We start from the raw sequence: 27,777 nt of genomic DNA, 5'->3' as shown, positions 1-27,777 counted from the left end.
CCATCTTTTGCAGCTGCCCTGCCAGCGTGGTGGTACAAACGGGGCCGGTTCACTCACCGAGATGTGTGCCGCCACACAATCCCCCCAGAACTGGCTTACACGTCCCGCCGTTTGGATAGCCAGCCCCTCCATTTAGGTTGGGCCGTCTGCACGGGTTGGTCTAAGTCCACTTGCACCGGCTTTAGTCGGTCGACTGTGAAAAGTTCCTCCCTGCTCCCAATGTTCAGGGTGCAAGTCTTTCCCGATCGATGGAGGACCTTGTATGGGCCCTCGTACAGGCGCTGCAGGGGGGTTTGGGAGCGGGCCACGCTGGACAAACACGAACTCCGCTGAGGCCAGCTTTTTGGGGACGTTGCCGGATGCTTGCCGTGGTGAGTCGGTGGTGGGGGGGTCAGTGAGATGAGCCTGTTGAGGAGGTCCACCAGAAGGGTCGGGGTCTCACCTCCGGATTCGGCGCCTGCTTTGAAGAACTTCCCTGGTAGCGACAGCGATGCACTATAGATGAGTTCCACAGGCGAAGCCTGGAGATCTTCTTTCGGAGCCATTCGAATGGCAGCTCATCTGTCCAGTTGGGTCCTTTTAGCTGCACCATGAGAGACATCTTGAGGTGTCTGTGGAAACATTCTACGAGTCCATTCGCTTGGGGATGATAGGCCATGGTGTGGTGGAGCTTGATTCCCAAGCGGTTTGCCAGCTGCGCCCAAAGGGCAGAGGTGAACTGGGCGCACCTGTCGCTAGTAATGTTGGCTTGGACACCAAAATGTGCAACCCAATTAGCAAACATGCTGGCATGCTGACCAGGGATCCTTAGTCATGGCGAGGGCCTGAGCGAGTGGTTTGTGGTCTGAAGGCGGTGAAGAGTCTTCCCTCCAGGAAGTAGTGGAAGTGCCTGATCGAGAGGTACAAGGCCAGGAGCTCCCTATCGAATGCACTGTACTTCAGCTCGGGTGGTCAGAGGTGCCGGCTGAAGGACGCCAGCGGGTGCCACTGCCCGTTGACCTCTTGTTCAAGGACGCTCCCGATGGCCATGGCGGATGCGTCCACCAAGAGTGCTGAGTGGGCCAGTAGGGTGGTGCTCGCAAGGGCAGCCTTGGTCTGCGTGAAGGCTGTCTTGGCCTCTGTCTTGGTGTCTTTTGTTTGGTGGAGATTAGGGTAAACAGTGGGCGCATTATACGTGCGGCCCCCAGAATGAAGCGGTGGTAGAAGTTGACCATCCTGGTGAACTCCTGCAGGCCTTTGAGGGTGTCCGGCCTGGAGAACTGTTGTATGGCCCTGATTTGTCCTGCGACAGTGCTGCCCCATCCGCGGTGATGGTATGGCCCAAAAACTGTAGCGACTCTTTCCCAAACTGGCAATTGACAGTGAGGCTGAATTCAGCCAGGCAGGCGAACAGTGTGCAGAGATGGGTCTTGTGCTCGTGATCTCAACTGGCGATGAGAATGTTGTCGAGATAGATAAGCACGTAGTCCAAATCGCTACCCACTGCGTCCATGAGCCGCTGGAAGGTTTGGGCTACGTTCTACAGGCCAAACAGCATCCAAAGGAATTTGAAAAGGCTGAACGGGGTGATGATGGCGGTTTCGCCAATGTCCTCTGGGTGTGCGGGGATCTGGTGGTAGCCCCTCACCAAATCGACCTTGGAGAATACCTTGGCACTGAGCAAGTTGGCCTTGAAGTCCTGAATGTGGAGGATGGGGTATCCGTCAGGCGTGGTTGCATCATTGAGCCGGTGTAGTCCCCACACGGACGCCAACCCCCAGAGGTCTTTGGGACCATGTGCAGGGAAGATGCCCAGGAGCTATCCAATCTGTGGACTATGCCGAGCTCCTGGAAGCAGGAGAACTCCTCTTTTGCTAACTGCAGCTTCTCCGGTGGCAGTCGTCTGGCCTTGGCATGGAGTGGAGGGCCCTGAGTGGAGTGGCAGATGCCGTGCTGAGGCATGGTGGCGGGGAACCCATCTCGGATGCAGGAGTACTCGTTCCTGGGTGTGCAGATGGTTGCTATCCCCGGGATGTGCGCATTGGACGGCTCGAGTCGGAGGGTCTGGAAAGTACGGGCGTGCAGAGCCTCTTGCCCTTCAGGTGGATCAGCAGGCTGTGCGCTCGGATGAAGTCGGCTCCTAACAGCGCAGTTCTCACAGTGGCCAGTAGCCCGAGGTGTACCTGATTGGTCCATGTGCCGAAGGTCTTTATGTCGGTGCCGTTCACTGCCCGCAGGGTGGGGCCTCGTACTCTTGTGCGGGATTCAAGGGCGGTCAGGGGCAGCACGCTCAACTCTGCTCCAGTGTCCACCAGGAAACGCCATCTGTTGGTCTTATCCACCACGTGTAAGAGGCTGTTCGTGTGGCCAGCCGTCGCAGCCATCAGCGGTGCTGGCCTGGTGATTTCCATGGTACGAGCAGGGTTGGCAGCACTTGCGGGCTTGAGCTCCCCAGCATTGGTGGTAGAAACACCAGATGGATTGGTGCTCCTGTCTTCTGTCTGGGGGTGGGCAACTTGGTTAATGGCGGCCTTGTTCTCTTGTTTAGTTCGCCACAACACATTGGCGCAGGCTACGACCTTCCTGGGGTCCGAGAAGTCCTTGTCTGCTAGTAGGAGCTGGATGTCTTCTGGCATTTGTTCAAGGAAGGCTTGCTCAAACATCAGGCAGGTATTCAAGTCTTGGTCCCATTCATTCTTGATTCCCTTCCCAGGTGCTCACTCTTAATTACGCAAAAACCTTTACAATTGCATAGTGACATTTGCCATTTTAATTCATGTAATTACCAATGCAAACTAACTATCTTTAACATAATTAAACTTTAAATGCAACAGAGTAACTTTCATTTTGAAGTTCGTGTCTTTCATTATTACTGACATTGACACTTAATGCGCTCATCAAATGTACAAGTTATAACGCGTCAACAGGATGCTTTTGCTAGTAGCAAAAAAAAGAATTACTGGAGGGATACAGCAGGTCAGAGAGCACCCAGTGGTAGAAATGGTCGGTCACTGTTTCCTGTCTGAACACTTCATGAAGATCAAGTTCCAACCCAGAATGCTGACTGACTATTTCTACCCACAGATACTGTCTGACCTGCTCTAAGTTCCTCCAGTAATTCTTTGTTGGCACACGGTTCCAACTATTGTGTTTCTCAGATTCTGCTCATGTGTATGTATCATGTTGAATTCACAGAAGAGCAGAGAAAATTGCTTCACAATTGAATTGGCTAGTTTTAAGTCACAAAGTGCATATTTTCAAGATTTTAAGAAGAAACCTGCACAGAAACTAAGATATATATATGTATATGTGTATGTATGTGTATATATGTATGTTTATCAGTGGTTTCCAAAATAGTGTCTACCTTATCAGTAGTCAGAAACTGGTGTAATTAGTGGAACTTCTGAAATTAATTTTCTTTCTAAAATATATATCCTTACATGCTTTGTAATTATGTTTCAGGCAGCTATTCAGTCCCAGTTGGATGGAGTAAGGACTGGGCTCAGTCAGCTTCACAATGCTTTGAATGATGTTAAGGACATCCAGCATTCCTTGGCAGATGTCAGTAAAGACTGGAGACAGAGCATTAACACAATAGAGAACCTGAAGGATGTCAAAGATGCTGTGGTTCAACATAGCCAGTTGGCAGCTGCTGTAGAAAACCTGAAAAACATATTTTCAGGTATCTTCAATCTTTTGAATTTTTGTGAAATGATGGGTCCTTGATGATAGTTCACGGTGAAATAACAGATGGAAGGGGTGAGGTGGTGCTGAGCAGAGGAGTGGTTTTGGGGAGAAAGTACCAGGTTTTGACGTGGACTGGATTTCTGGGATGAACTGTTAAGTTAAAATGTTTAGAATAATATTGCAGCAGGCCAGTGGCTGAAAGGTGTACTTGCAGAGGAACATTTACAAAATATTTGTAATGGCAATTCGTGATGTCAAGGGGATGAAGTAAAACCGAAAGTCTGCAGCCACCGTGAAGTAAAAACACACAATGCTGGAGAAACTCAGCTGGTCAAACAGGGTCCTTTATGTAGCAACGGTAAAAATACATAACCAACATTTTGGGCCTGAGCCCTTCATCAGGGTATGGAAAAATGCCAAACAAAAGATTAGGAGGTGTGGTCGCAAAGCCAGGAGGTGATAGGTACCCCATAGTCCTGGGGAGGGGAGGAGGAAGAGGAGAGGAAGCTAGCAGAAGCCAAAAAAGTTGATTTTAATGCCATTTGACTGGAGAGTGCCCAGTCGGAAAATCGGTGGTTGTTCCTCCAATTTGTGGGTGGTTTTGGTTGGATAGTACACAAGGCCATAGAAAGACATGAGGATTGGAGTGGGACGCAGAAGTGAAATGGTTGGCTACTGGGAAATCTCTGTCACTGTTGCAGGCAGAGCGAGGAGCTCAGCGAAAAAGGTGCTGAGGGTAATGTTAAGCAGCCAATTTGAAAACCAATGTAAACACCAATATAATTAATTTTAGTGGCATTGCCTGAGGGATCAATGTTGGTCAAGACATAGGTCAATTAGCCTCAAACAAAATTAAACGCAATTGGCAGCTAAGACCTTTGTGCACAACTTTAGAGAGGGGCTTGAATACTTTGTGTTTTGAGGAGGTAATCTCAGTTGATTCTCACAGACGTGGATGCAGGAATAGTTATGACTTCATGTATTTGGAGATTGCAATGTTAAAGTGGAAGTTAGTGAGTCCCAATAGTTAAACCACACCTCTCACTTGAAATGAGCATACAACCTCCGAGAATTAATTAGTAATAGCTAATTACAAAATCCGAACAATGTCTCACCATTGCTCTGGCCATCACCAATGAATGAATGTGATTCATAAATCCAAATAAGGAGCAGATAATTATGGAAAGAAGCATGAGGTGCATTTTCCACTGTTAACTGGGGAAGACTGGCCAAGAATGAGTGAGACAGTCAAAGAAAAGCATTTGGCACCCTCGCTACTGAAAATGCAACAATTATTTTCCAACAATTTTATTTTTGTATTGATTTTAAGTGTATTTATTTTGAAATGCAATGTAGAAACTCTGTACTGGATAAAAATAAAAAATCCGACCAGTCTAAGTGAAAAGGAAATAATGCACATACTCGTTTAGCTCTTCTTCATGGCCGACATTAGAAACACTATTCCACCTAATATTAAATTGTAATTTATAAAGGGCATTTATTTATTTGCCATTTTTAATTATAAGAATTTATGAATATTTTTAAGGTATGGACATGTGAAATGTTAATTTTGTCAAACAAAGAATGTGAAAAAGGTCATCAAGATAAATTTGTTTCAATATTGTCTCCATGCTGTGTGGTTACTGTTTTCCTTCTTCTTTGGCTTGGCTTCGCGGACGAAGATTTATGGAGGGGGTAAAAAGTCCACGTCAGCTGAAGGCTCGTTTGTGGCTGACAAGTCCGATGCGGGACAGGCAGACACGGTTGCAGCGGTTGCAGGGGAAAATTGGTTGGTTGGGGTTGGGTGTTGGGTTTTTCCTCCTTTGCCTTTTGCCTTTTGTCAGTGAGGTGTTTTAGTATATATGCAAAAACCCCCTCCACATCTGAAGGGTATCACTGATCATTACGGGGAAAAACATTGAGCGCAGTCACTGTCACATGTTCCTTTGTTACGAGCCCAGAGGACTCATAAACCCAGCAGCAATAGATATTCACCAAGACTAACGGCTACTTAAACAAAAGTTGCTTTTATTTATCTTTAAACATGAAAACAGAATCAGACTTTAACTTATCACTATTGACTTACTTAACCTAACTTAACCCCCTTCTAATCCTAAGCGCAAGTGTGTGTAATGTGTGTGTAAGTTCAGAAAAGTTCTTTTGTTCACAGTCCAATCTCAGTTCTCATTCCTCCAAGTTCACTGGCAATTCTTATACTGTGCAAGAATTTAACATTTATAAAGTTCACCAGGTGCTTGAAAGGTAAATGGTTACCTCTCAGGAAGGTTTTCAGAGAGAGATATTTGTTATTCCAGGACATACACAACTGATTCTTTTTTAATCAGCCACTTCAGGGCCTTGCTAATGAAACTTGCCCCCTTCAGGGTTCTCCACCACAGAGTTCCTTTTTGTTTCGCTTATTTCAAGTGAAACATTAGACAGCCAGTCCTCTCCTCTTGCATGACCCACAAGGGCTTTGACCAGGCTGAACTAAGCACTCATGACCCATCTTCCAAATGGGGCTTTCCACAAGCTTGCCAGCTTGTCATGTTCCAGTCCCAGCTGCTGCTGAACTGTAGATCTGAATTCATTCTCTCTCTCTCTCTCTCTCTCTCTGTATTTTAAATAAGATCTGTTTTAAAGTGTTTGTATGTGACCTACACTAACAAACCTTGTCCCAATTTATCTCCCACAAACATACCTATGTACTCTGTCACACCTTTAGAATAGGAAATTCCAGACTCTATATCTCAAACTACATAAAAAGAATGTAGCAGACAAACTCACTACAGAAGCAGTCTGTTTGGTCCGTTGTTTACTTGCTAGCATCAGAGGTCTGCATTAAAATGTCTCTACTTCAGTCTTCTGCGGGATAAAATATATTGAGCTCTTTTAACTGTTGTCCACATTTTACAAACTGTTTTGAAATTATGATCTTTAATTGAAATCTCTTTTCAATATTGTTGGAAATGCAATGACAACATAATGTTACTTATCTGGTTTACAGTTCCAGAGATTGTGCAGGAGGCCTATGAACTAATTGAGCGAGGAGAACTGCTTTTAGCTCACCGAAAGCTGATGGATCTAGAGTGTTCCCGCGATGATCTGATGTATGAGCAATATCGAATGGACAGCAAGAATACGCATGATATGAAACTAATTCAGGCTTATTTCACGGAGGTGCAGAATCTCTCTGAACAAATGGGCAAGCAGATTTGGATGCTGGTGCAAAGATCCTCGGTAACAGTCCGCAGTGACCCAGCCCAGCTTGTCTCAATGATTCGAATTATTGAGAGAGAAGAAAAAATTGACAAACGAATGCTGGACCGGAAGAAGCAGACTGGGTTCATTCCTCCTGGCAGACCAAAGAAGTGGAAAAACAAGTTGTTTGCAGTTTTAGAACAGACTGTGGCCAACCGAATTGAAGCCAGTCAATCTGATACCCGGGAACTTGATAAAATGTGGCTTGTGCGTCACTTGGAGCTCACACGCAAATATGTTCTTGAGGACTTGCTGGTCATGAAGAACTTGATGGCACAGTGCTTTCCCCCTCACTACAACATCTTCAGAATGCTTCAGAATTTGTATCACCAGGCACTAATGGCACGTGTGGAAGAACTTGCTGCTGAGGACCTGGAGGCCAATGAAATAGTTTCACTTCTGACTTGGGTTCTAAATACCTATCGGAGGTGAGAACTTGATCTATCTCTATGTGACATCAAATCGTAGATGTTTACAATGCAGAAGGAGGGGGGGACGGGGAGTAGAGGGGGGGACGGGGAGGAGAGAGAGAGAGGGGATGGGGAAGAGAGAGAGAGAGGGGATGGGGAAGAGAGAGAGAGGGGGGACAGGGAAGAGAGAGAGAGGGGGGAGGGGCGGGGAAGAGAGGGGGGACGGGGAAGAGAGGGGGACGGGGAAGAGAGAGAGAGAGAGGGGGGAATGGGGGAGAGAGAGAGGGGGGACGGGGAGAGAGAGAGGGGGGGACGGGGAAGAGAGAGGGGGGGATGGGGAAGAGAGAGGGGGGGACGGGGAAGAGGAGAGAGGGGGGGACGGGGAAGAGAGAGGGGGACGGGGAAGAGAGGGGGGGACGGGGAAGAGAGAGGGAGGGACGAGGGAGGGGGGGATGGGGAAGAGAGGGGGGGCGGGGAAGAGAGAGGGGGGGGGGAGAGGTCGCCCAATAGGCCAGACACAAAATCAGTGACCTTAAAATTCTACTCAGAATGCCACCTGTTTGGTTCCATAGCCCACCCTATAAACAACTGTTTAATCTACCTATATTAAAAAAAACTGTATACACAATTTTTTAATTTTGTACTAAAATCCATTAACAATCTGGTGTTAAACCAGTAAAAGAATTCTAAAATTAAAAAAAAGACACATCACACACATTTAAAATCCTTGAAAATCACTGGCTTCATCATCTGAGACAAAGATCGCGGCAAACACATCCAGAGACCCACTGTTTACACTGTCATTATACGGGTCCCAATCTGAATCTGGTGAGTCAGCTTTGTTGTCAGTGTCCCACAATAAATCAACCGCCCGTCCATCCATTGCATTAGAATAACTGCATGTTTTGAAAGATATTATTACAGTCTCTACTTTTACTTTGTCCCATGCTTTGAGCACAATGTCACTCAGCACATCAAGTGATGCAGCACCCATTGCCCCGCCTTTTGTGAAGGCTCGTCATCCAATTAAATGGTCTTTAAATGGCTTGTTCAACCAGACATCTAGTGGTTGCAATCGAGAGATCAAACCACCTGGTAATACTGCAATCTCAGTGTTATTTAATGTTATCAGTTAAATGACTGTGAAACATATCCCAGACCAACAAACTCCAATCTTTGCGTATACCACCTGGTCGTCTGTTCCACACATTGTCTTCACCCACCGACTGGTCGGTGCTTCATCCACTGACCGACCACGTCCACCAGCTCAGTCAACACATGCATGGCACTGGTATGTTTGTGGGTCGTCTTACACCACTGATAAGAGCTAAAATTATGAGATTCAGGCTGAAATTGGGTGTCTTATCTGAAGGTTGCCTTATTCACTGAAATATATGGTTTTCTGTGAGAAAAATGGGTTAAAGCTCATCTGCCCCTTGGTGTTTATGGGTACCAGGAGGTATGAGCCTTTCAATTAGTTTGTGGATGATGTGTACTTCTCTTGCCTTGGTTCGATGTTCCCTGGTACTTCTGTATTTAATAAAACAGCTAACAATGTCAGTGCTAATCTTTTTCATCTGACCTAGTCTTAAACCTTAAAGCTGTTTGGGGAAGAAGTTCCCAGTATCCTTTAATTTTGAGGAAGAGCATCCTGACCAGCCAAGCACGAATACTAGACATCCTTTCCTGCTGGATTCTACCCCAGAAAGGCCATCAAATCCTTCATTTATCTGGATATTGCAATTAGATCACAATTAAAAGCCTTGTCCAAGCAACTGACTTCACATTTACCCTGCCATCGTTGGTAGCAGTCTGGCAAACCAATCTTTGCTGGCCTGGAATGGTCAAAACTGATTTGAGTTCTCCATATTCAATCTAAATATGTCAAATTGTCGTAGAAAGCTGCTGAATTTTTTTTTCTTTCGTCCCATGATTTTGGATGCTGATTTGAATTCTGCATTGTATTTTGATGTATTTTCTATATAGTGAGGATATGATGGGGCACCCAGATCTTGCTCCAGAGGTAGATGTGAAGGCCCTGGAGCCCTTGCTTTCAAGCGATGTGGCCAATATGCTTCTCAGCAAATACATGACGACCCTCACTGTAAGTACACAGCTTTTCCAATATTTTTTATTAACATTGAAATTTCACATCCAAAATTATAGAGTGCATATATTAAAATTCACTAAAATCATCTCAATTCATTCAAAATCCCCCACATTTAATCAAACAGATTATATTGTATTGATATTATATTATTTTATTATTTAAAATAAAGGAAAATTTAAGCCCACAACCAAGAAATAAGTGGTTTGGCCAAAGAAAAGACCAAATTCTTATCACAGTGATAAATGACCTCATTAGTCAACATTTCTAACTTCATAATAAATCAAAGCTGATAAAAGGAATTCAAAAAGGGGCCCCACAGTGTTTGAAAATTCACATTCAAATCGCAAATTGAGCATCTAATCTTCTCTACATTTAAACATGACGTCACGTAGCCGTTGAACATAATTAGACAGGGTATCATCCCTCTGTCTGAGCAACACCACCCACCTCACCATAAGAGAAATAAAAGCTAATACATGTAGCGTTAATGTTATGTCACTCTCTCCAGCAATACTAAATAAAGCAGTTAGGGAATTTGGTTTAAAATTAAAAAGCCCAGAGAAATTGTGAAATACTTCGATCCAGTATTTCTCAAGACTCTGACCAGTCCAAAACAAATGAATTAATGAAGCCTCTCCATTGTTGCATTTATCACAACAAGGAGATACATCCACATAAAAACGAGATAGTTTGACTTTGGACATGGGAGTCCTATGGACTAAATTACATTGTAGGAGAGAGTGGCGGGCACATAAACAAGAGCTATTAACCCATTTGAAAATTACATTCCAAGTTTCTTCAGGAATGAAAAGCCGAAGGTCCTGTTCCCAGGCTTTTTAAATTTTATCTTTGGGAGTCTCTCTTATTCTCAACAACATATCATAAATGTTAGATATTAAACCATTGTAAATTAAAAATTACATCAATTAAATTATTATCAGTCCTCTTAGGAAAAGCTTTTGAAGTAGAGTAACAGAGTGAAATCTACTTTTGTTCATACTAAAAGGATGAAAGATTTTATCATGTATTTTTCATCATCCAGATAACTGACTACGCAATAGGATAATGGAACAAATTGACAATTTAACCTTTTTATAAATCTAACAAGGGTACAAATCTGATATGAAAGGATCATAAAATGATTACTCTACCAGTCCACTGTCAGATCAAGTCTAATGATGTAGCACTTCGACTTTTAAAAGAGATTTTCATCTTTTACATTGAAAAATACATTTTTCCTTATGGTTATTAAACAGGATAGCACAGTTGGCGTAGCAGTTAGTGCAACACCTTAACAGCACCAGTAATCATGACCAGGGTTCAAATCCCCCACTGTTTGTAAGGAATTTGAACATTCTCCCCATGTCTGCATTGAATTTACCCGGGGACTCCAGTTTCCTCCCACTGTCTGAAATGTTCCGGGATGTAGGTTAATAGGGTGTAAATTGGGTGACATGGACTTGTGGGGCCAAATTGGCCTGTTACAATGCTGTATGTCTAAATTTTTAAACATTTAAAAGTTAAAGAAAAGAAGTTATGCTAAATAAATAAGGGAGGTTGGTCAGAGAGGGATGGGAGGAGAGAAGGGTCCAGGATATGGCTGAGCATAGGAGAGGGGTGTTCAGGTTTTCAATCAGGTTGGAGGCTGGGTTACAGGTGGGGTAGAAATCAGGAGGGGCATAGACGGTGTCCATGAAGTCGAATGGCTGTACCAGCAACATGACAGGGATGTTAGTGCGAGGATCTAGTGGTGTCAGGAGAACCATCACTGATTGTTCCTGGGACAATTTAGTTGGTTCTTCAAAGGACTGCATAAGGACTGGCGTCACCTGTGCACTTTCGAGGGGTGCAAGGTTTATTCACAACGGAAATTTCTACAGTGACAAACACTTAAAAAATTATTATTAACTAGGTTTAATTCTTTGCTTGTGAAAAGGCACTGTCCTCTACTCCAACCCATCCCCCCCCTCTCTGACCTGGTCTTCGTTCCTCTAGCTCTCCACCCCTTCTCTCGCCATCCTTCCTCCCCCTGTTTGCTGGTGTGGTTTCCCTCTCTCATCCACCTATTACCTCCTGCCTGTGCCACATTTTTGTTCAGGCTTAAATTTTCTCCATAACCTTGATGAAGAGGTCTCGCACGAAATGTTAGTTATGTATCTTTTGTAAACTGTATAAAGTGAGCTGTTTGACCTGCTAAGTTTCTCCAGCAGAGTGTTTTTCTTTTAGTAATTTGAGCATTTTTGATTTGCATTTTATAGTCCAATATTATTGGATGGCTACGGAAAGCACTTGAAACTGACAAGAAGGATTGGAAAAAGGCCCAAGAACCAGAAACTGATCAGGATGGATACTACCAAACCACACTGCCAGCTATTGTGTTTCAGGTAGTTTAAAATTTCTCCATGATACTTCTTGCAAATACATGGGACACCTTTTATTAAAGTTTTTTAACCTGCACCCAATAATCAGGCAGGCACCAGAATTTGTAAGAATGAGAGGTGACTGCATTGAAACCTTGATGCAGTTGAAGAGCCACTTTCCGATTGCCACAGTTTAGAGGGAGAACTTGAGGATAAGGCATTGGGCGATTTGGAACTGAGGATGGAAAGAATTTCTTTACTTGGAGGCTTGTATGTCTGTCCCAGAAGTTTTTGGATCTTCATTCTTTGAGTACATTCAAGGCTCGAATCAATGGATTTTCAAATTCTTGGGAATGTGGAGGTTGGTCAGTAGGAGGGGTTACGGAGACTCGCTTGGACCTTGTTGAAAGGTGAAGGGGTCACCAAAGCACTTGTCATCCACTCCCATACTGTTTCTTGAGATCTTGCACCCAACTGCAATTTTCTTTACTGGCAGGATTCGTTACTCAAGTTGTACTGGTCCTAATTTCAGGTTGTTTCAAACCAAGGTGGCTCTTTTAAACATTTATAATTAATGTTACAACGCATGTAACCCATGTCATTGCTGTGCAATTCACAAATGCTCCAGACTTCTTTTGGTATTCTGAATTTCTGCCTTTACTTTGGCGTAAGTAATATTTTGGTCATTTGTGTTTTTGGTAATACTAAGGAATTAGTTTTTTGTCTATCAGGTATCTTTGCATATATTCGGTATGTTCGCCATACAGCACAGAAATGGACTCTGACCCTCTGTGTCCACACCAATCTATACAAATCCCATGTACCAACATTTAGTACGTAAACTATTCAAGATACTACTTCAAATATTTTTGTAATATTTTATTTATCATTTAACAATTAACAATCATACCAAATACAAAACATTGTGAACCCCTCCCCTCTATATAAGTCCTATTAAACAGAGAAAGAATGAAGAAATCATCCCATTGTCAGTGTGTTCAGTAAAACATATGGAGACACAATGATCCCACAGTGTTAACATCTTTACAGAGGTCTACTGCCTAGCCAGTAGCAATCGTAGCCCTATAATGCTGTCAGATTTTCTGGAAGGCGTTATATCCCTTCCTGATATTCTTTGTGACCTTTTCAAGTGAGAGGCAACTTTTCATCTCCGTAGATCACCATCCATGAGTAGATGGGAGTCTGACTTCCATGTTACCACTCTGCGTGAGCCTACTTCAATATTGTGAGACAACCTATCTTTGCCACCCAGTCAGTGTTCCAGATTCCAAGCATTCTCCGGTGCAAAGTTCTTCAGAGGATGCCATGTCAACATGTCCTTTGCCATATGCGCATGTCCCCTAGCTTTAGATGCTTGCTGGCATGGGAAATGTTTCCTTATCTTCCTTACCCATGGTTCTCAAAACCTTTTGTACCGAAATTTTAAAATAGACATACAACATGGTAACGGGCCATTTCGGCCCACAAGTCCATGCCACCCAATTACACCCAATTAAGCGACACCCCCAGTAACTTTTTGATGGTGGGAGGAAACAGGAGCCCCCGGGAAAACTTGCACGAGATGGGGAGAACGTACAGACTCCTTACAGTGTGGAATTTGAACCCTAGTCCTGATCCCTGATGCTGTAACAGCTAACCGTGCCACCCCTCTGCTTTCTTTCCACCAAGGGAAACAACCCTAGCCTATCTGGTCTTTCCTTATCACTGATCCACATGCTGGGGAATCTTCTTTGTCCCTGTGCAGTGCTTGTCCTCAAGCTTTCCCAGTTTTGAAAGAATAAAAGTGCTCACAGAGCTGTACATCGTCTTGCTGGTCAGGCCAGCAGTTTCTCTGCTTTGTTTTCTTCTGATATTTGGAGTCCAAGTTTGGAATGTGTTTGATGTGTTCTGTTGCAGATGTTTGAACAAAACCTACAAGTGGCAGCACAGATCAGTGATGATCTGAAACTGAAGGTGCTGAAGTTGTGCCTTCAGCAAATGAACTCTTTCCTGAGCAGGTGAGTGCATTATTGCAGCGTAGAGGTGCACGAAGGAGACCAAGAATGATCGAGTTTTGGTTCAGGTATTCAGCTGATACTAGCAAAAGCAATCCCCAGTTTCCTACAGTTTGCCAACATTAGCTCTGCCACTTCTGTGAATATAACGTCAAGCAATTTTATTCAGTGTCTCCTGAAGAATTGATCCCAGTGTATCTACAAAATTTCTGTTGGTATCAAGTCAAGTAATACTTTTGCTTTGGTACAATGCTGATTTGTTTGTCATGTACACTCTACAGACCCCTAGGTACACAAATTTGAGTATAATTGGGTATAGTTAACATGCAAGAAGAGAAAAAAGATGAGTATGAAAGGAAAATAAATAAATAGTCACAGTTGACTGGTAGTGCAAAAAAAGATGCAGCGTCAGTATTGCAGATGGATCTTTGGTGGTCCTGAAGTGGCCTTGCACTTAAGGGGAGGTTCAAGATAGCTGGGGGAAAGGTGTTGAGAAACTGTTTTTGAACTTGATGATGCCAAAAATAAGGTTCTATACCTTCTGTATTTTCGAAGAGTGCCAGTCTAGGATGATGGGGGTTTCTTTTGATGTTGCCTGTCCTTTTAGGGTAGCAGCTCATCTCAATGATTTCAATCAATGGGAGATCAGTGCCTGTGATAAATGGCTTTATTTCTGCCTCTTCCTGCATTTCGTTTTACTTTTTTTAAATTTAAAATTTAGACATGGTGTCAGGCCATTTCGGCCCACGAATCCATACCGCCCAGTGGACACCCAATTAACCTGCACCCTCCCCCCGATACGTTTCAAACAATGGGAGGAAACTGGAGCGTCGGGGAGAACATACAAACCTCTTACAGAGTGCGCGGGATTCGAACCCTGGTCCCAATCGCTAGCGCTGAAAGGCGTAGCGCTAACCTTGCCGCCCTGTGAGTGTGCAAGTCTGTGCACTTAGCTCGGTTTTTTTTTCCCTAGCTCATTGTTGAAAAGGTTAGCGGTTGGGGTAATAATCACTGGTGTGAGAATACATGTGTGAATAGAGTAGTGCACCTCTCTATAAAAGTAACTGTTTGCTGTGGACAGAATTGGAGGTCTGATGATTCCAAATACTTCCAGGAGCAGTGGAGAGATCTTCCAGCTGGATCTACTGCACACTTCCTTCATCCAAATATTTCATACCCTCAGTAAATGAGAAACCTGCTCCCAAGAACCAATGAATGATCACTGCACAGATTTTACTGTTGTTTCTGATGTTGGAATTTAGTAGTGAATGTGTTGCTATTTATTTAGGGTTATGCTTTATGGCTAGTGTAGAAAAGACGTCATGTAGAAAATTGTGTGCTTTTTAAATTAAGACATGACGACTGTTATAGCTGCCATTTGGAGTAACGTTTTTGGGATGGATGGCTCTAGTTTGTATATCTGTTGCCTGGAGAAACAGAACCTTTCAAAATGGAGAATGGGTAACATTTTGATTTTATCACGATTATCTATAAAGAGATCAACTTTTGGAAAAAAAAACAATTTTCCCTGTGGTCGCTTTTACAACGGTAGCGCTCTTAAAATAAGAGAAGACTGAAGACTTATTATCTCTTGTAGAAAGAGTTAGGCTGTGTTTGAAGTGCATAAATCCTAAAATAAGCCTAAATATTGAACTAATGGGACCACCTTTCTTGCCAGGTATAAGGAGGAAGTGGCAGCATACAAAGATGAACATCTGAAAGATCGTCAACATCCTCAGTTCTACATTCAATATATGATCGCCGTTGTTAACAACTGCCAAACTTTCAAGTAAATGCAGGTTTACTTCTTTGTATAGGGGTATTTTCTGGGATTGCTGTCGTCCAACAGTTTATTTACTTAATTTTGCTTGATATTGCGCTCTGATTTGTATATTGAAACTGTACTAAAGAACGACTAGGTATACTTCTCTCTCTCTGCAGCAGAAAAGATAGCTTTGTCGATCTTTAAAGAGCTTATTTCAGTTTTAACAATTATCGAGATCTAATAACCAGAATGAGATGAAGAAGACACACTTTTGAAATGTAGCATTAGTTGTGGCCAATAGTAGTTGGATTTAGGGAGGCTATTGGTGGAGAGGAGTCTAACTAACTAACATTATGTATTTGTGTAGCAGCATGTCAATAACTCTGTTGTCAAAGAACCTAAACATTTTTTTGAAATATGCTTTGGTTAACGCAATAACTTAAATTCATTTTGAATATTACAGAGAATCTCTCAACAGTTTGAAGAGAAAATATACGAAGTTTGAGTTGGAGATGGAAGAAGATCATTATTCTGATCAGCCAACAATCCAGGGGACTTTGGATGTTATTGCCAAAGAAGGATGTGCCTTTTTGCTCGATGAAGTATTCCTTGATTTGAAGGTTGGTGCACACAAAAATATCCCTTCAGGTGGAAACAAAATGTAGTATGTAGAAAAGCTTTAAAGGTTTTTTGTAATTGCATTTTTCAGTGAATACAAAAACAGGAGGGGAATGTTACCTGGAGGGTGTAAGACAGCTGTGGAGGCCAAGTCTTTGGGTATATTCAGATGGAGATAGATGGTTTATTTATTAGGAAAGGGAACGAAGGGTATGGGGAGAAGGCAGAAGTATGGGGTTGAAAATGGTAGTAAATCAGCCATCATGGAACGGTGGGGTGGACTGAGAGAACACTACAGCCTCTTCAGCCTCGATGTTGTGCCAACCCATAAAAACCTACCAAAAAAACTAAACCCTCCCTAACCCGTGACCCTCTATTTTACTTCCATCCATTTGTCTGTCTAAGAGTCACTTAAACGCCCCCAATGTTTCAGCCTCCATCACCATCACAAGCAGGGCATTCCAGACACCCCCAACTCAATCTATGTTTAAAAACCCTTACCCCTGATGTCTCCCCTAAACTTCCCTCCCTTAACTTTGTACACATGTCCTCTGGTGTTTGCTATTCCTGCTCTGGGAAACAGGTGCTAGCTGTCCACCCTATCTATGCCTTTCATAATCTTGTAGACCTCTATCAAGTCTTCTCTCATCCTTCTATGCTTCAAAGTGAAAAGTCCCAGCTCTACTAACCTTGCCTCATAAAACTGGTTTCCCAATCCAGGCAACATCCTGGTAAATCTCCACTGCTCCCTCTCCATACCTTCCACATCCTTCCTATAATGAGGTGACCAGAACTGAACACAACACTCTAAGTAATCCCTATGCCAGAGGTTTGTAGAGTTGCAACATGACCTCTACTCCTGAACTCAATCCCCCAATTAATGAAGTCCAACATCCCATTGGCCTTCTTAACTATTCTATTAATCTGTGTGGTGACTTTGAGGGACATATGAATTTGGACCCCAAGTTCCCTCTGTTCATCCACACAGTTAAAGTAACCAACCCTTAACCCTGTACTAAGCCTTCTGGTTTGTCCTTCCAAAATGCATCACCTCACACTTACCTGGATGGAATTTCATCTGCCACTTCTCCGCCCAACTCTGCATCCTCTCTGTGTTCTGTTGTTGCCTATGACAGCCTTCAGCTCAATCCTCGACCCCCTCAAACCTTTGTATTGTCTGCAAACCTACTGAACCATTCCTTAATTTCTTTGTCCAGGTCAAAGATGGGCCAAATGGCCTAACTCCGCTCCTATGTCTTATGGCCTTGAGATTTCTTTATGGAAATATATAAAATGGAGGAAATGCTGCTTGGTGCTGACAGCCATAAAACCAGTGATTCTCAACCTTTTTCTTTCCACTCACATCCCACTTTAAGTAATCCCTATGCCGGGGTGGCCAAACCGCGGCTCGCGAGCCACATGCGGCTCTTTGACATGTAATGTGCAGCTCGCAGGGAGGGTGGGTGTCCCGCAGCGGGGAGGGTGGGTGTCCCGCAGCGAGGAGGATGGGTGTCTCGCAGGTCACCAGCTGACTGGCACCTGAAAGCTGCCAGGTGCTTTGCCTAGGTGCTGCTTTCAGGTGCTTAGGGAACGTTTTGTGTGTAGACTTCATTAGAAATAAATCTTTTGCAAAATTGTTCCCTTTGAAACAGTACTTCTTCACTATCTGCAGTGTATCAGAAGCAACCTGCTGCGCCGGCCGCCCCAGCCCCGTAGTCCCACGCCGGCCATCCCAGCTCTGATGTCCCATGCCAGGGGTCTGTCAGGCGTGGGGAGTTTGGTTGCCAGCTGCTTGTCATCAGCCCGCCCCCTACTAGGCACCTGGGGGCGGTTTCTCCGCTTTCAGGTGGCCTCCCAACAGCCGCATTCGGATATTGTAGGCGGCTTTACATTTGAGTATTATGGCCACCTGAAAGGGGCTAACAATAGTGTTAGTGAGTATGGCTTGTGATCATGTGATTGCTACGGCTCTCAAACATCTGAAGTTTATGGTATGCAGCTCTTACATTAAGCAAGTTTGGCCACCCCTGCCCTATGCCATCAGTGCTCTGTGATGAGTAAGGGATTGCTTAAGGTGGGATGTGGGTGGGAAGAAAAAGTTTGAAACCCACTGTTTTAATCATCCCTCATTGACTCGTTATGTGCACTATTTCATAACTCCAAAGGAAACAATTTTCCTCAAGCAAAATATTTCAGTAACAATCAGGTCTAAAACAGTGATTCTCAACCTTCCCTTCCCACTCACATCCCACCTTAAGCAATCCCTTACTGATCATAGAGCACCGATGGCAGAAGGATTACTTAAATAGGGATGTGAGTGGAAAGAAAAAGGTTGAGAACCACTGGGTTAGATTTTGAATCTTTACTTCAAAAACATTTATAGTTGTTTCCTCGACTTGTATAGAATGGGTTGATTGCATCCCCATGGTCATAATGCTTTGCTCATGTACCCGTTTTCTATTACAGCCTCATCTTCAAGAGTTAATGACCAGAAAATGGCTGGTTGGATCTAATGCTGTGGATATAATTTGTGTTACCATTGAGGATTATTTCAATGACTTTGCTAAAATTAAAAGACCATTCAGCAAGGTAAAGCTTTACTTTATAACCGAATACTTGCTTGTTTTGTTACCTGTGCTGTGTTTGATAAATTAAGTTCTCACTATTGATCTATATTATCAACTTTCATCTCTTTAGAACGTGAGTTCGCGTGAAACAAAAAATATATTGTAGTATGCGAAAGCACAAGATAGAATACTTAGTAAAGTTGCATTTTCGGCAGTGGAATTCTACAGTAATCCTTTTTAAAACAAAATTGTCTTTAGCAAAGCCAGTTGGAGTTTTTTCGCTAGCATTCCCAACTTCCCAGTTTGCCAAGAATGGATCTTGAGAGAACAGGAAATAGTGGATCAAATGTGATAGAGTTGAAAAGGTTTTAGCTTCAGATAAAATTCAGGAAAAAAAGTTTGCTTTCACCTCGATTTATAGATTGAATCACGTTTGTTTAATTTTTAGCAACAATTTCTTTTTGAAGTGCTTATAACCAAAAACGTTGTTTTATTGTACAGGACATAACAATAGAAGCTCATCGACAGGTTGTGGTGGAGTACATTAGAACTATGATGCAAAGAAGGATCACGTTCAAAAGTTTGGATGAACGCAGAGAAGGGGCTGAGAGAGTGATGAAAGATGCAGAGCAGTTTCAATTCTTGTTTAAGAAACTTTCATCTGTAAGTGATTTGCTTCCCCCAAAACCTCACTGATTGTTCCGAATTATCCATGGGATAATCATTCAGGTCACTGGAATTTAAGATATTTTAAAATTTCTCCCATTTAATTTTTTTTTTAAACTCCAATTACATGTAGGATTCAGAGAATGAACTGTGAAAAAGGCCATTTCACAAGTCTGAATACTGAGAATTCAGATTATGCTGACATAAATCCTTTCCATTGACTCTATCTGCAGTACATCACGTGGAGTGGGTTGCCCTATAGCTGTTGAAAACGTTGAGTCCAGTTATGAGCAGTCGTCATCGTCACCATGAAGGAAACCTGGTAACAAATTCGAGGATATGCACACCCCATGGAGTATGAAAATTCAGAAGTGATTCCCAATTTCACAAAGGAAGTTTCATTTCTCCACCAATAATATTCAGAAATCAGTAAACCAATGAAAATTTTAAATATTTAAAAACTATTCTGTGCTCTTGTTCTTGGATGGAGTGGGAGGGGGGGGAGTGTGTTGAAAAATAAATAAATCTGGTTAGATGAGAAGTCGGTAGGAGTTTTACTGAACATAACAATGGGAACAAGAATATGAGCCTGTACCACCATTTGTGACGACCACTACTGGTCTTCCGCTTTGATGCCATGTTCCAGTGCCATCACAGTATCCCTTATTATCTCTGGGTATCTCGAAATCCATCTACCTGTTTGGCACAAAGCTCCACAATGCTCTGGGGTTGAGAACATGTTCACCACTTCCTGCATGAAGTGTTTGCCTCGCCTCATCAGGGTATCTCAAACTGTGCCCCTGCGCCTTGAATCCTCACGGGAAATGTCCTCCGTGCATTAACCCCGTCAAGTCATTTAAGAATTTTTATATTTTGATATAAGTATAAACTTGAGAATAAGGTTCCAATCTGCTTAATTTTTATTTGAACCTCAACCCCTGAAAGGAGTTTGGTGAATTTCTGTTACTCTACCTCCCTAGTAAGCTTCTCCTTCCTTGAGTAAGAAGCTGTATGCAGTACTCCAGGTGTGATTTCACCAAGGCCCAAGACAAATGCAGTGAGACTGGCTAACTCTGGTAATCCAACCCTTTCATGATGAAAGCTACCATGATACCATTTGCCTGCATGTTGGCCTTCTGTGACATCTGCACGAGCACACCCAGGTCCCTTTTTGGACATCAGTTCGCTATTTAATAATTACTAAGCCTTTTCTGTCACATTCCCCAAACTCTGTTCTTGGCCACTCATTTAGCATATCCTTCTTGGTGTATCTTTAAATCTTCCTTAATTCAGTACCATCAGCAAATGTGGGAATGTCCCTTCATCCAAATCATTGAAATAGAGAGTGAAAAGTTGGGGATGAAGCAACTGATCCCTCCATGGCAAGGCAAAATTGCTGATTAGCAACCTCTTAACCCCAAAGAAATTAATTTTGGATTTTTACTCATTCAGGTAATTAGTTCAAAATTAAATAAAATACATGTCCACAATCCTTTTATCTGGACATCTAAAATCCGGAAAGCTCCAAAAGCTTGCAGTTTATCCTGCTACTGGTACAGCAGAGGGGAAGAGAGAGACGGCAGCGCGACTAGGTCGGGCGGGGGTGGGGAGAGAGATAACAGCGCAACTCGGGCAGGCAAGGGGGGAGAGAGACGGCAGCGTGACTCGGGCGGGCGAGGGGGGAGAGAGATGGCAGCGTGACTCGGGTGGATGGGGGGGGTGAGAGACAGCAGCGCAACTCGGGCAGGCGGGGGGGGAGAGACGGCAGCACAACTCAGGCGGACGGGGGGAGAGACGCCAGCGTAACTGGAATGGGGTGGATATGGCAGCACAATTCGGGTGGGCTTAAATCTGGGGCAGCTGGCTTTTGTTCTGAAATCCAGAAAAATCCAAAATTCGGAACATGCTGGCCCCCACGGTTTGTGGATAAAGGATTGTGTACCTGTAGTCCCATCTTTTTATTTTGTTATGTGCTTTGTTATAACTTGCCAATTTTATTCCATGGGTATTTTTTCTCTTGTGAGAATTTCTCAAAACAATTGGCTGTACAGCCACTTTGCTGAATAGCGAAGATTCCTTGAACTGCAATCAGGAAATGTAAATTCCAAATTGCAGAGATGGCAAAATCCTCAGGGCCAATTTTCTTACAGTCAGCCAAAGCACCGCACAAGCTGGCCGCTTATACCAACTAGTCTTTACAGATATTAATGATCCATGCCTGGTCTATTAATCTATTCTGTTATTTAGTTTGGAATTTCCTCAGATGTTTCACAAAATCTGAGGAATATTAAATGTTAAATTAGCATGATATGTAAGAAAAGTTGATGATAAATGTTCGATGATAAATTGTGCTTTTGTTTTTTCTTTAATTTGCTCTCTGCTCGTTCTCTGGCTGCCTGAAATAACATTGCAGCAGCTGGGTGCCAGATGTTTTTTTAAAATGATGCCTGAGATCAAGGCAGCACTGGAAAAAGAGAGGCGGTGGCTGCAGTGATTTCGAGTCTTGGGCAGCTTTCTTCTGCCATCTCATTGTTTCTGCTGTGCAATGCCTTGATGCCGCAGTCAGTGAAGTAGTACTGTCTACCTCTTATGTGGAAAGGTAGTTCACAAAGAAAATACATTCAACAGCCCAAATCGAAAGCTGGTAGCAGATGGGGGGGGGGGGGGGGGGAATCTTGTCCGTTACTTCGTTATTTTAAATGTGGGCATGCAGCACAGCAACACGCCCTTTTGGCCCAATTGAGCTTCAACCCCCGGTAGCTTTTGAATGGTGGGAGGAAACCCACGCAGGGAACATAAAAATTCCTTAGAGACAGCACCAGGTCTGAACAACGCCACCTCTGTTGTGGAGATTTGAATAAAAATTCCTGTAAAATAAGAGCACACATTTAATTGCATAGGTATTTTAATTTGTGGCTTTTCTCTTTGGAGTGACAAAAGGTGAGAGGTATTTAAGATTAAGGGGCTGAGATAGGGTGGGGAGCAGCTCCTTTTCCCAGTGTGGCACGAGCAAATATCTGACGACATCTGTTTAAGGTGAATGTTGGAACGTTTTGGGGGGTGTCAGAGGGAACTTTTTCTGGGGAGTGAGGGTGCCTGGAATGTATTACCTCGTATGGTGGTGGAGGCTGGCATAATAGGGACGTTCAAAAACACTCTTCTGCAGACCACATGGTTGTAAGAAAAATAGAGGGGGTGGAAGTAAGGAAGGGCTAGATTGTTGTGGAGTGGGTTTACATGAGTTTGTGCCATGCTGTGGGCTGAAGGGCCTGTCCTGCGCCGTAATGTTCGATAAGTTTGTATTGATAATATTCAAGTTCCTTTATCTTTACATACAGAGTTTTGGAGAAGAAACAGATCGGTTGTGCGATGCTGTCCCAGCTCTAGCCGAAGTCCTAAAGCTCACTGATCCGTCTTTATTATGCCTCGAGGTCTCTACGTTAGTTAATAAATTTCCTGACTTCCGGTGAGTAATTTAGTTAAGTATGCCACTGTTTTTTTTTAATATTTTATTTTTGATTTTCCAAAACTCTCGCAAATCCAAAACAATCTTTCTCAACAATGACAATGAGTCCATTTTTCTCCTCCCTCCCACATCCTAATACCCTGATGTAAATTAAAGAAAGAACTAAAAATCTTGAGTCACTGACTCTTAAAGGAACCAAATATAAACACAGAGTAATATAAAGTAAAATGAAAAAGACACAAGAGCTCATCATCTGCGCCCCAACCCCTTCATTTTTCTCAGTCATTCCACTATTAGTATGGATTTTTACCTTCTATTTGGAAGGGGTGAAACTATATCTGCCAACCTATATGTTGCAGACAAGGCTGCCACACTCTTAACAAATGTGTCAGATTTCCTCCTTAAATTGTACATGATTTTCTCCAGGGGAACACAACTCTACATTTCTGTATTCCATCCTGTATATTGAGTTGGGAGTCGGACTTCCACATAACATATACATTTCCTGGCTACCGACAGACCGAATTTGATGTTTGGACAGTCTAAAACCTAGGTTCATAATGAAGGTACAGTTCCGAATTCTGTGGAAAATTTACTTTAGTAATTATTTTCTGAATGTCCCCCAGGTTCTTCCCAGAAGGATCTCATCTTTGTACATAGCCAGGTTAAATGGATAAAGGTTCCGATCTCCACATCACACCTAAAGCACATTTCTGAGATTTCTGGTTTGGATTTATGTACAGTTGATGTAGGAAATTGTATTGCACCAACCTGTACCTGCCATTAATAACTGCTGCCATGATGTCCAGACACAGGTCTGACCAGCACCGCTCGTGGATTGCTGTGCCCAAGTCTGACTTCCATCTTCCCCTTGACTGGTGTAAGCCCGGCTTTGGGCCCTCACTTTGGAATAGGAGATACATCGGAGAGATGAACTTGCGTGTATTCCCAATTAGAATCTCCATGTCACTACACCACGTAGGGCCGTAGTCGGTTCCAAATTATCCCTTAAGATCTTAGCTGGAGATAGATGAAAGTTTTATTAGACAGATCTTATTTCTTTCTTAGCTATTCGAATTACATAAGCTGCCCTTGCTCATAACAATACTCAATACACCTGATCCCCTTCTGGCACCAGGTGTACAGGATCTTATCATCCAGAGCCATGGGTATTAATTTATTCTGGGTCGATGGCACTTTAGGCCCCACCTTTATTCCAATACATTGATTTATTTTTTTCCACGTCTGAATTACCTTTTTTAATATGGGGTTATCTGTTTTCCCTAATATCAATTTAATGTTCCATTTATATATGACCTCTCCTGCTAACTTTTCTCCCAATGAAATATGCCACTGTTGTTAGGATAAAGGAATGCAATGTAATATTTTGGGGAACAGCTGCTTTGGAATTACAATGGGGGTGGGGGGGGGGTAGCGGAGCTCATCTGTTGATGAATTTGGCTCAAAAAATGTTTACTGTTGGAGCCACGATTTGACTTCCAGAACTACATAATATTCCAAACGTGAGTGAGAATACAAAAACATTAGCATGATTACCTAAAAAGAAATGTGGTCTTTCCTTTTGTAGAAAGGCGGAAATTCTCTCTTCCAAATACATTGTTTTGTTTTTTTTTAATTTTTTATTTTTCACACCATAAATCACATTAGCCATGATATACACTATTTCTTTTTCACACATATACAGTGACTTTTTCTCCCCCCCCCCCCCCTTTCCTCCCAAACCACCCCCCACCCCCCCTTCTCATCCATTTTAGGTATACCATCTAGGTTGCATTAAGCCAGTCAGACAATGTTGTCATTCAACAAAATTACACCAGAAATTCTACTGAGTCCATTCTTTTCTTTCCTTCTCCTTCCATCAACTTAGGTAATGTTTGTCCCCGGTAGGTTTTCGCTATTGTATTTAATGTAAGGCTCCTATACTTGTTCGAATATTTCAATATTATTTCTTAACCTATATGTTATTTTTTCTAATGGAATACATTTATTCATTTAAATTTGGTAGTTTCTTCCTTTTAATTTGGTTATGTATTCCATTAATATTTAAAGACATATAGTTCAGCGTAGCCCTTTTATATTTTGTTTATCTTCTCTTTCCGTTTTTCCATCATTGCCTTTCCTCCTTTTCCATTTCTGTTTTCTTATTTTGAACTCTTTATAAGACAACATTCCTACAACAACCAACATTTTCCTTATTCTCCTATTTCTATCTTATTTATCCCCAATCTCCCCTTCACCTCCTGAGTTGTCCTTTATCCCTTGTCGGACAACCACATCTCCCCTCTCCATTTGGATTTGCGAATCCACTCGCAAGCGTCAACTGATTTTGCAGTGACCGCTATTTCCCCCCACCCCGCCTCCCCCAGAAAAGATTTCACTTTTCATATGTCACAAAGGTCACTCTTTTAATTCCCTCCTTATTCTCTCTATTCCATTACCTTCCCTTATTAATTCTTGTCTATACTATCTATATTTTCCTCTAAGTACAGATACATTCATGTATGCTCATTGTCTCTATTCACTCTTATACCTCTTTACCCGCATACATATCAATCGTGATCATTTTTACTCTCATTACCCGTCTTCATCCCTCAGTCTATTTTTGTCTTTACCCACATACATATCAATCGTGATCATTTTCCATTGATGGAGTCTATCGAGGCTGAGGGTGGCCTCTTTTGTACTCCAGCAGAATCTTGGAAAAGCAACATGGGGGGAAAAATATCCATCCCAGGGTCAAAAATTTTGCTTTTGCGCTGTAGTTATGCAGATTCAGAATCCATACTTGTCATCTCGTACAATCCCGACATTCCTTTTTCATGCGGGTGAGGCAGAATTACCACTTATTGATAGTGCAAAAATAAACTGTACACAATGTACATGTGAACAAATGAAGAACTGTAAACAAACTGCAACACTGGGGAGGAGATCAATAAAGTAAGTGTCTGATTGAGTTTGTCATTGAGGAGTCTGATGGTGGAGGGGGAAGCAGCTGTTCCTGAACCTGGTGGTGGAGCGGGAGCAACTGCTTCGGAACCTGGTGGTGGAGGGGGAGCAGCTGTTCCTGAACCTGGTGAGTGCGAGTCTTGTGGCATCTCTACCTCTTTCCTGATGATAGTAGCAGCGAAAACAGAGCACGTACTGGGTGGTATGAATGTATTGCTCTCCACTGGCAACGTTCCCTCCAGATGTTCTTAATGGTGTGGAGTTTTGCCTGTGATGTCCTGGCTGTGTCCACTACCTTTTGGAGGGCTTTACACACAGGGTATTACTGTCCCCCACACCAAACTTTGATGCAGCCGGTCAGCACACTTTCCCCCACACCTCTGTAGAAATTTGCCAGGATTTCTGGTGTCGTACTAAACCTCCTCAAACTCCTGAGGAAGTAGAGGTGCTGACGTGCTTTCTTCACTATGCCATTAGTGTGTTGGATCCAGGAAAGATCCTCCGAAATAGTGACTCCCAAGAACTGGACCACTGCATTCAGTAAAATCTGAGAATACTTTAAATGTAAAGGGAAAATATATTCAAAGAATTGTGTTCAAGCAATCTGTACTCTTCCATTCCCATTCACGTTGGTAGTGAGAATTGTCAGTCGCAGGTTTACAGAATGGAAACAGGTCCTTTAAGGCCAGTGTGCACATCCTAACCCAGATGTCTGCCCAGGCTGCTCTCATTTGCCTACATTCGGTCATATCCCCCAAAACCTTTTTTATCCACGTCACTGTCTAAATGTTTTTTCATATTTTACAATTGCGCCCGCCTCAAGCGGCTTCCTGATACCCACTGTCCTCTGTGTGGAAGAAGGTGCCTCTTGGGGCCCCTTTTTAAATTGTTCCTCTCTCAATGATGTATGCCCTTTATTTTTAGATTCCCCTACCCTGGGGAAACGACGGAATGATAATCTTGAGTAGACAAGGAATTGCTGGAGGAACTCAGCATTATAGACATGGATAGGGTGGCCAGTCAGTGTTTTAAGTCTGGACCCTTGATCAAGACTGCTTCTTGACTCTATCGTGTTCATGAAATTATAAACCTGCCTCACCCCCAACCTTGGCCTACTATGCACCCGGGAGAAAAGTCGGAGCCTGTCCAATCTCCTTATCATTCAAGGCTACCAGTCAAGGTAACATTTTTGTGATTTTTTTTTTTTTGCCCTGCAGTCTTCAAGCTTAATGATACATTTCCTGTAAATAGGTGACCAGAGCAATGCTCCTATAAATGGGTAACCAGAGCAATACTCCAAGTTTGATCTTGCAAATATGTTAATACAGTTTTAGCTTGATGTCGCTATTCCTGTTCTCAATGCCCTGATCGATGAAGGCAAGCATGCCCTGTCTACCTGTGCTGCTACAGATATCTGCTTAATACTGATGCTCAAGAAATTCTTGATATCATGTTTCATCTTCTAAACTGAGTTAGCAACTTGGATAAATTTCCAGTCTGATTGTAATCAAAAATAAAAGATTAAATTTAAATATCAAGATTGAAAGAGTACAGGTGAGATTTACTAGGATGTTGCTGGGTCTTCATGGGTTGAGTTACAGGGAAAGATTAAACAGGTTAGAACTTTATTCCTTGGAGCATAGAATGAGGGGTTTGATAGAGGTTTATAAGATTATGGAGGGTATAGACAGAGTAAATGTGAGTAGGCTCTTTTCACTTAGATTAGGAACGATAAATAAGAGAGGACGTGGCTTTAGGGGGAACTTCTTCACTCAGAGAGTGGTGGGAGTGTGGAACGATGTGGTAAATGTGGGCTCACTCTTAGCCATTTCTATCCATTTTTTTTCTTAAAATCTAAGCGTGAAGGACTATTTAATGTTTGGCTTTCACTTAAATCACTGGAAAA

General features: G+C 42.9%; 1 protein-coding gene across 4 annotated transcripts in view; it reads left to right on the top strand.

Moving 5' to 3' along the window:
- Positions 1 to 27,777, top strand: part of exoc3 (exocyst complex component 3) — a 45,146-nt gene that overhangs the window by 14,455 nt on the left and 2,914 nt on the right. For 3 of the 4 annotated variants that reach the window (XM_069906423.1, XM_069906410.1, XM_069906415.1), the window contains 10 exons: positions 3,442 to 3,661; positions 6,674 to 7,355; positions 9,324 to 9,441; positions 11,706 to 11,831; positions 13,725 to 13,825; positions 15,501 to 15,611; positions 16,051 to 16,207; positions 18,672 to 18,794; positions 19,274 to 19,435; positions 22,777 to 22,904. In XM_069906423.1, the coding sequence (XP_069762524.1) occupies positions 3,442 to 3,661; positions 6,674 to 7,355; positions 9,324 to 9,441; positions 11,706 to 11,831; positions 13,725 to 13,825; positions 15,501 to 15,611; positions 16,051 to 16,207; positions 18,672 to 18,794; positions 19,274 to 19,435; positions 22,777 to 22,904 (1,928 nt within the window). Of the gene's footprint in view, positions 1 to 3,441; positions 3,662 to 6,673; positions 7,356 to 9,323; positions 9,442 to 11,705; positions 11,832 to 13,724; positions 13,826 to 15,500; positions 15,612 to 16,050; positions 16,208 to 18,671; positions 18,795 to 19,273; positions 19,436 to 19,671; positions 19,919 to 22,776; positions 22,905 to 27,777 lie in introns of those variants that run through there. The other variant, XM_069906429.1, reaches the window with a different exon arrangement.

Source organism: Narcine bancroftii, chromosome 1, assembly GCF_036971445.1.
Source record: "Narcine bancroftii isolate sNarBan1 chromosome 1, sNarBan1.hap1, whole genome shotgun sequence".
In the NCBI taxonomy this organism is placed as follows: Eukaryota; Metazoa; Chordata; class Chondrichthyes; order Torpediniformes; family Narcinidae; genus Narcine; species Narcine bancroftii.
Note: the sequence above shows the minus strand (reverse complement) of the source record. Positions and strands in the feature narration are given on the sequence as shown.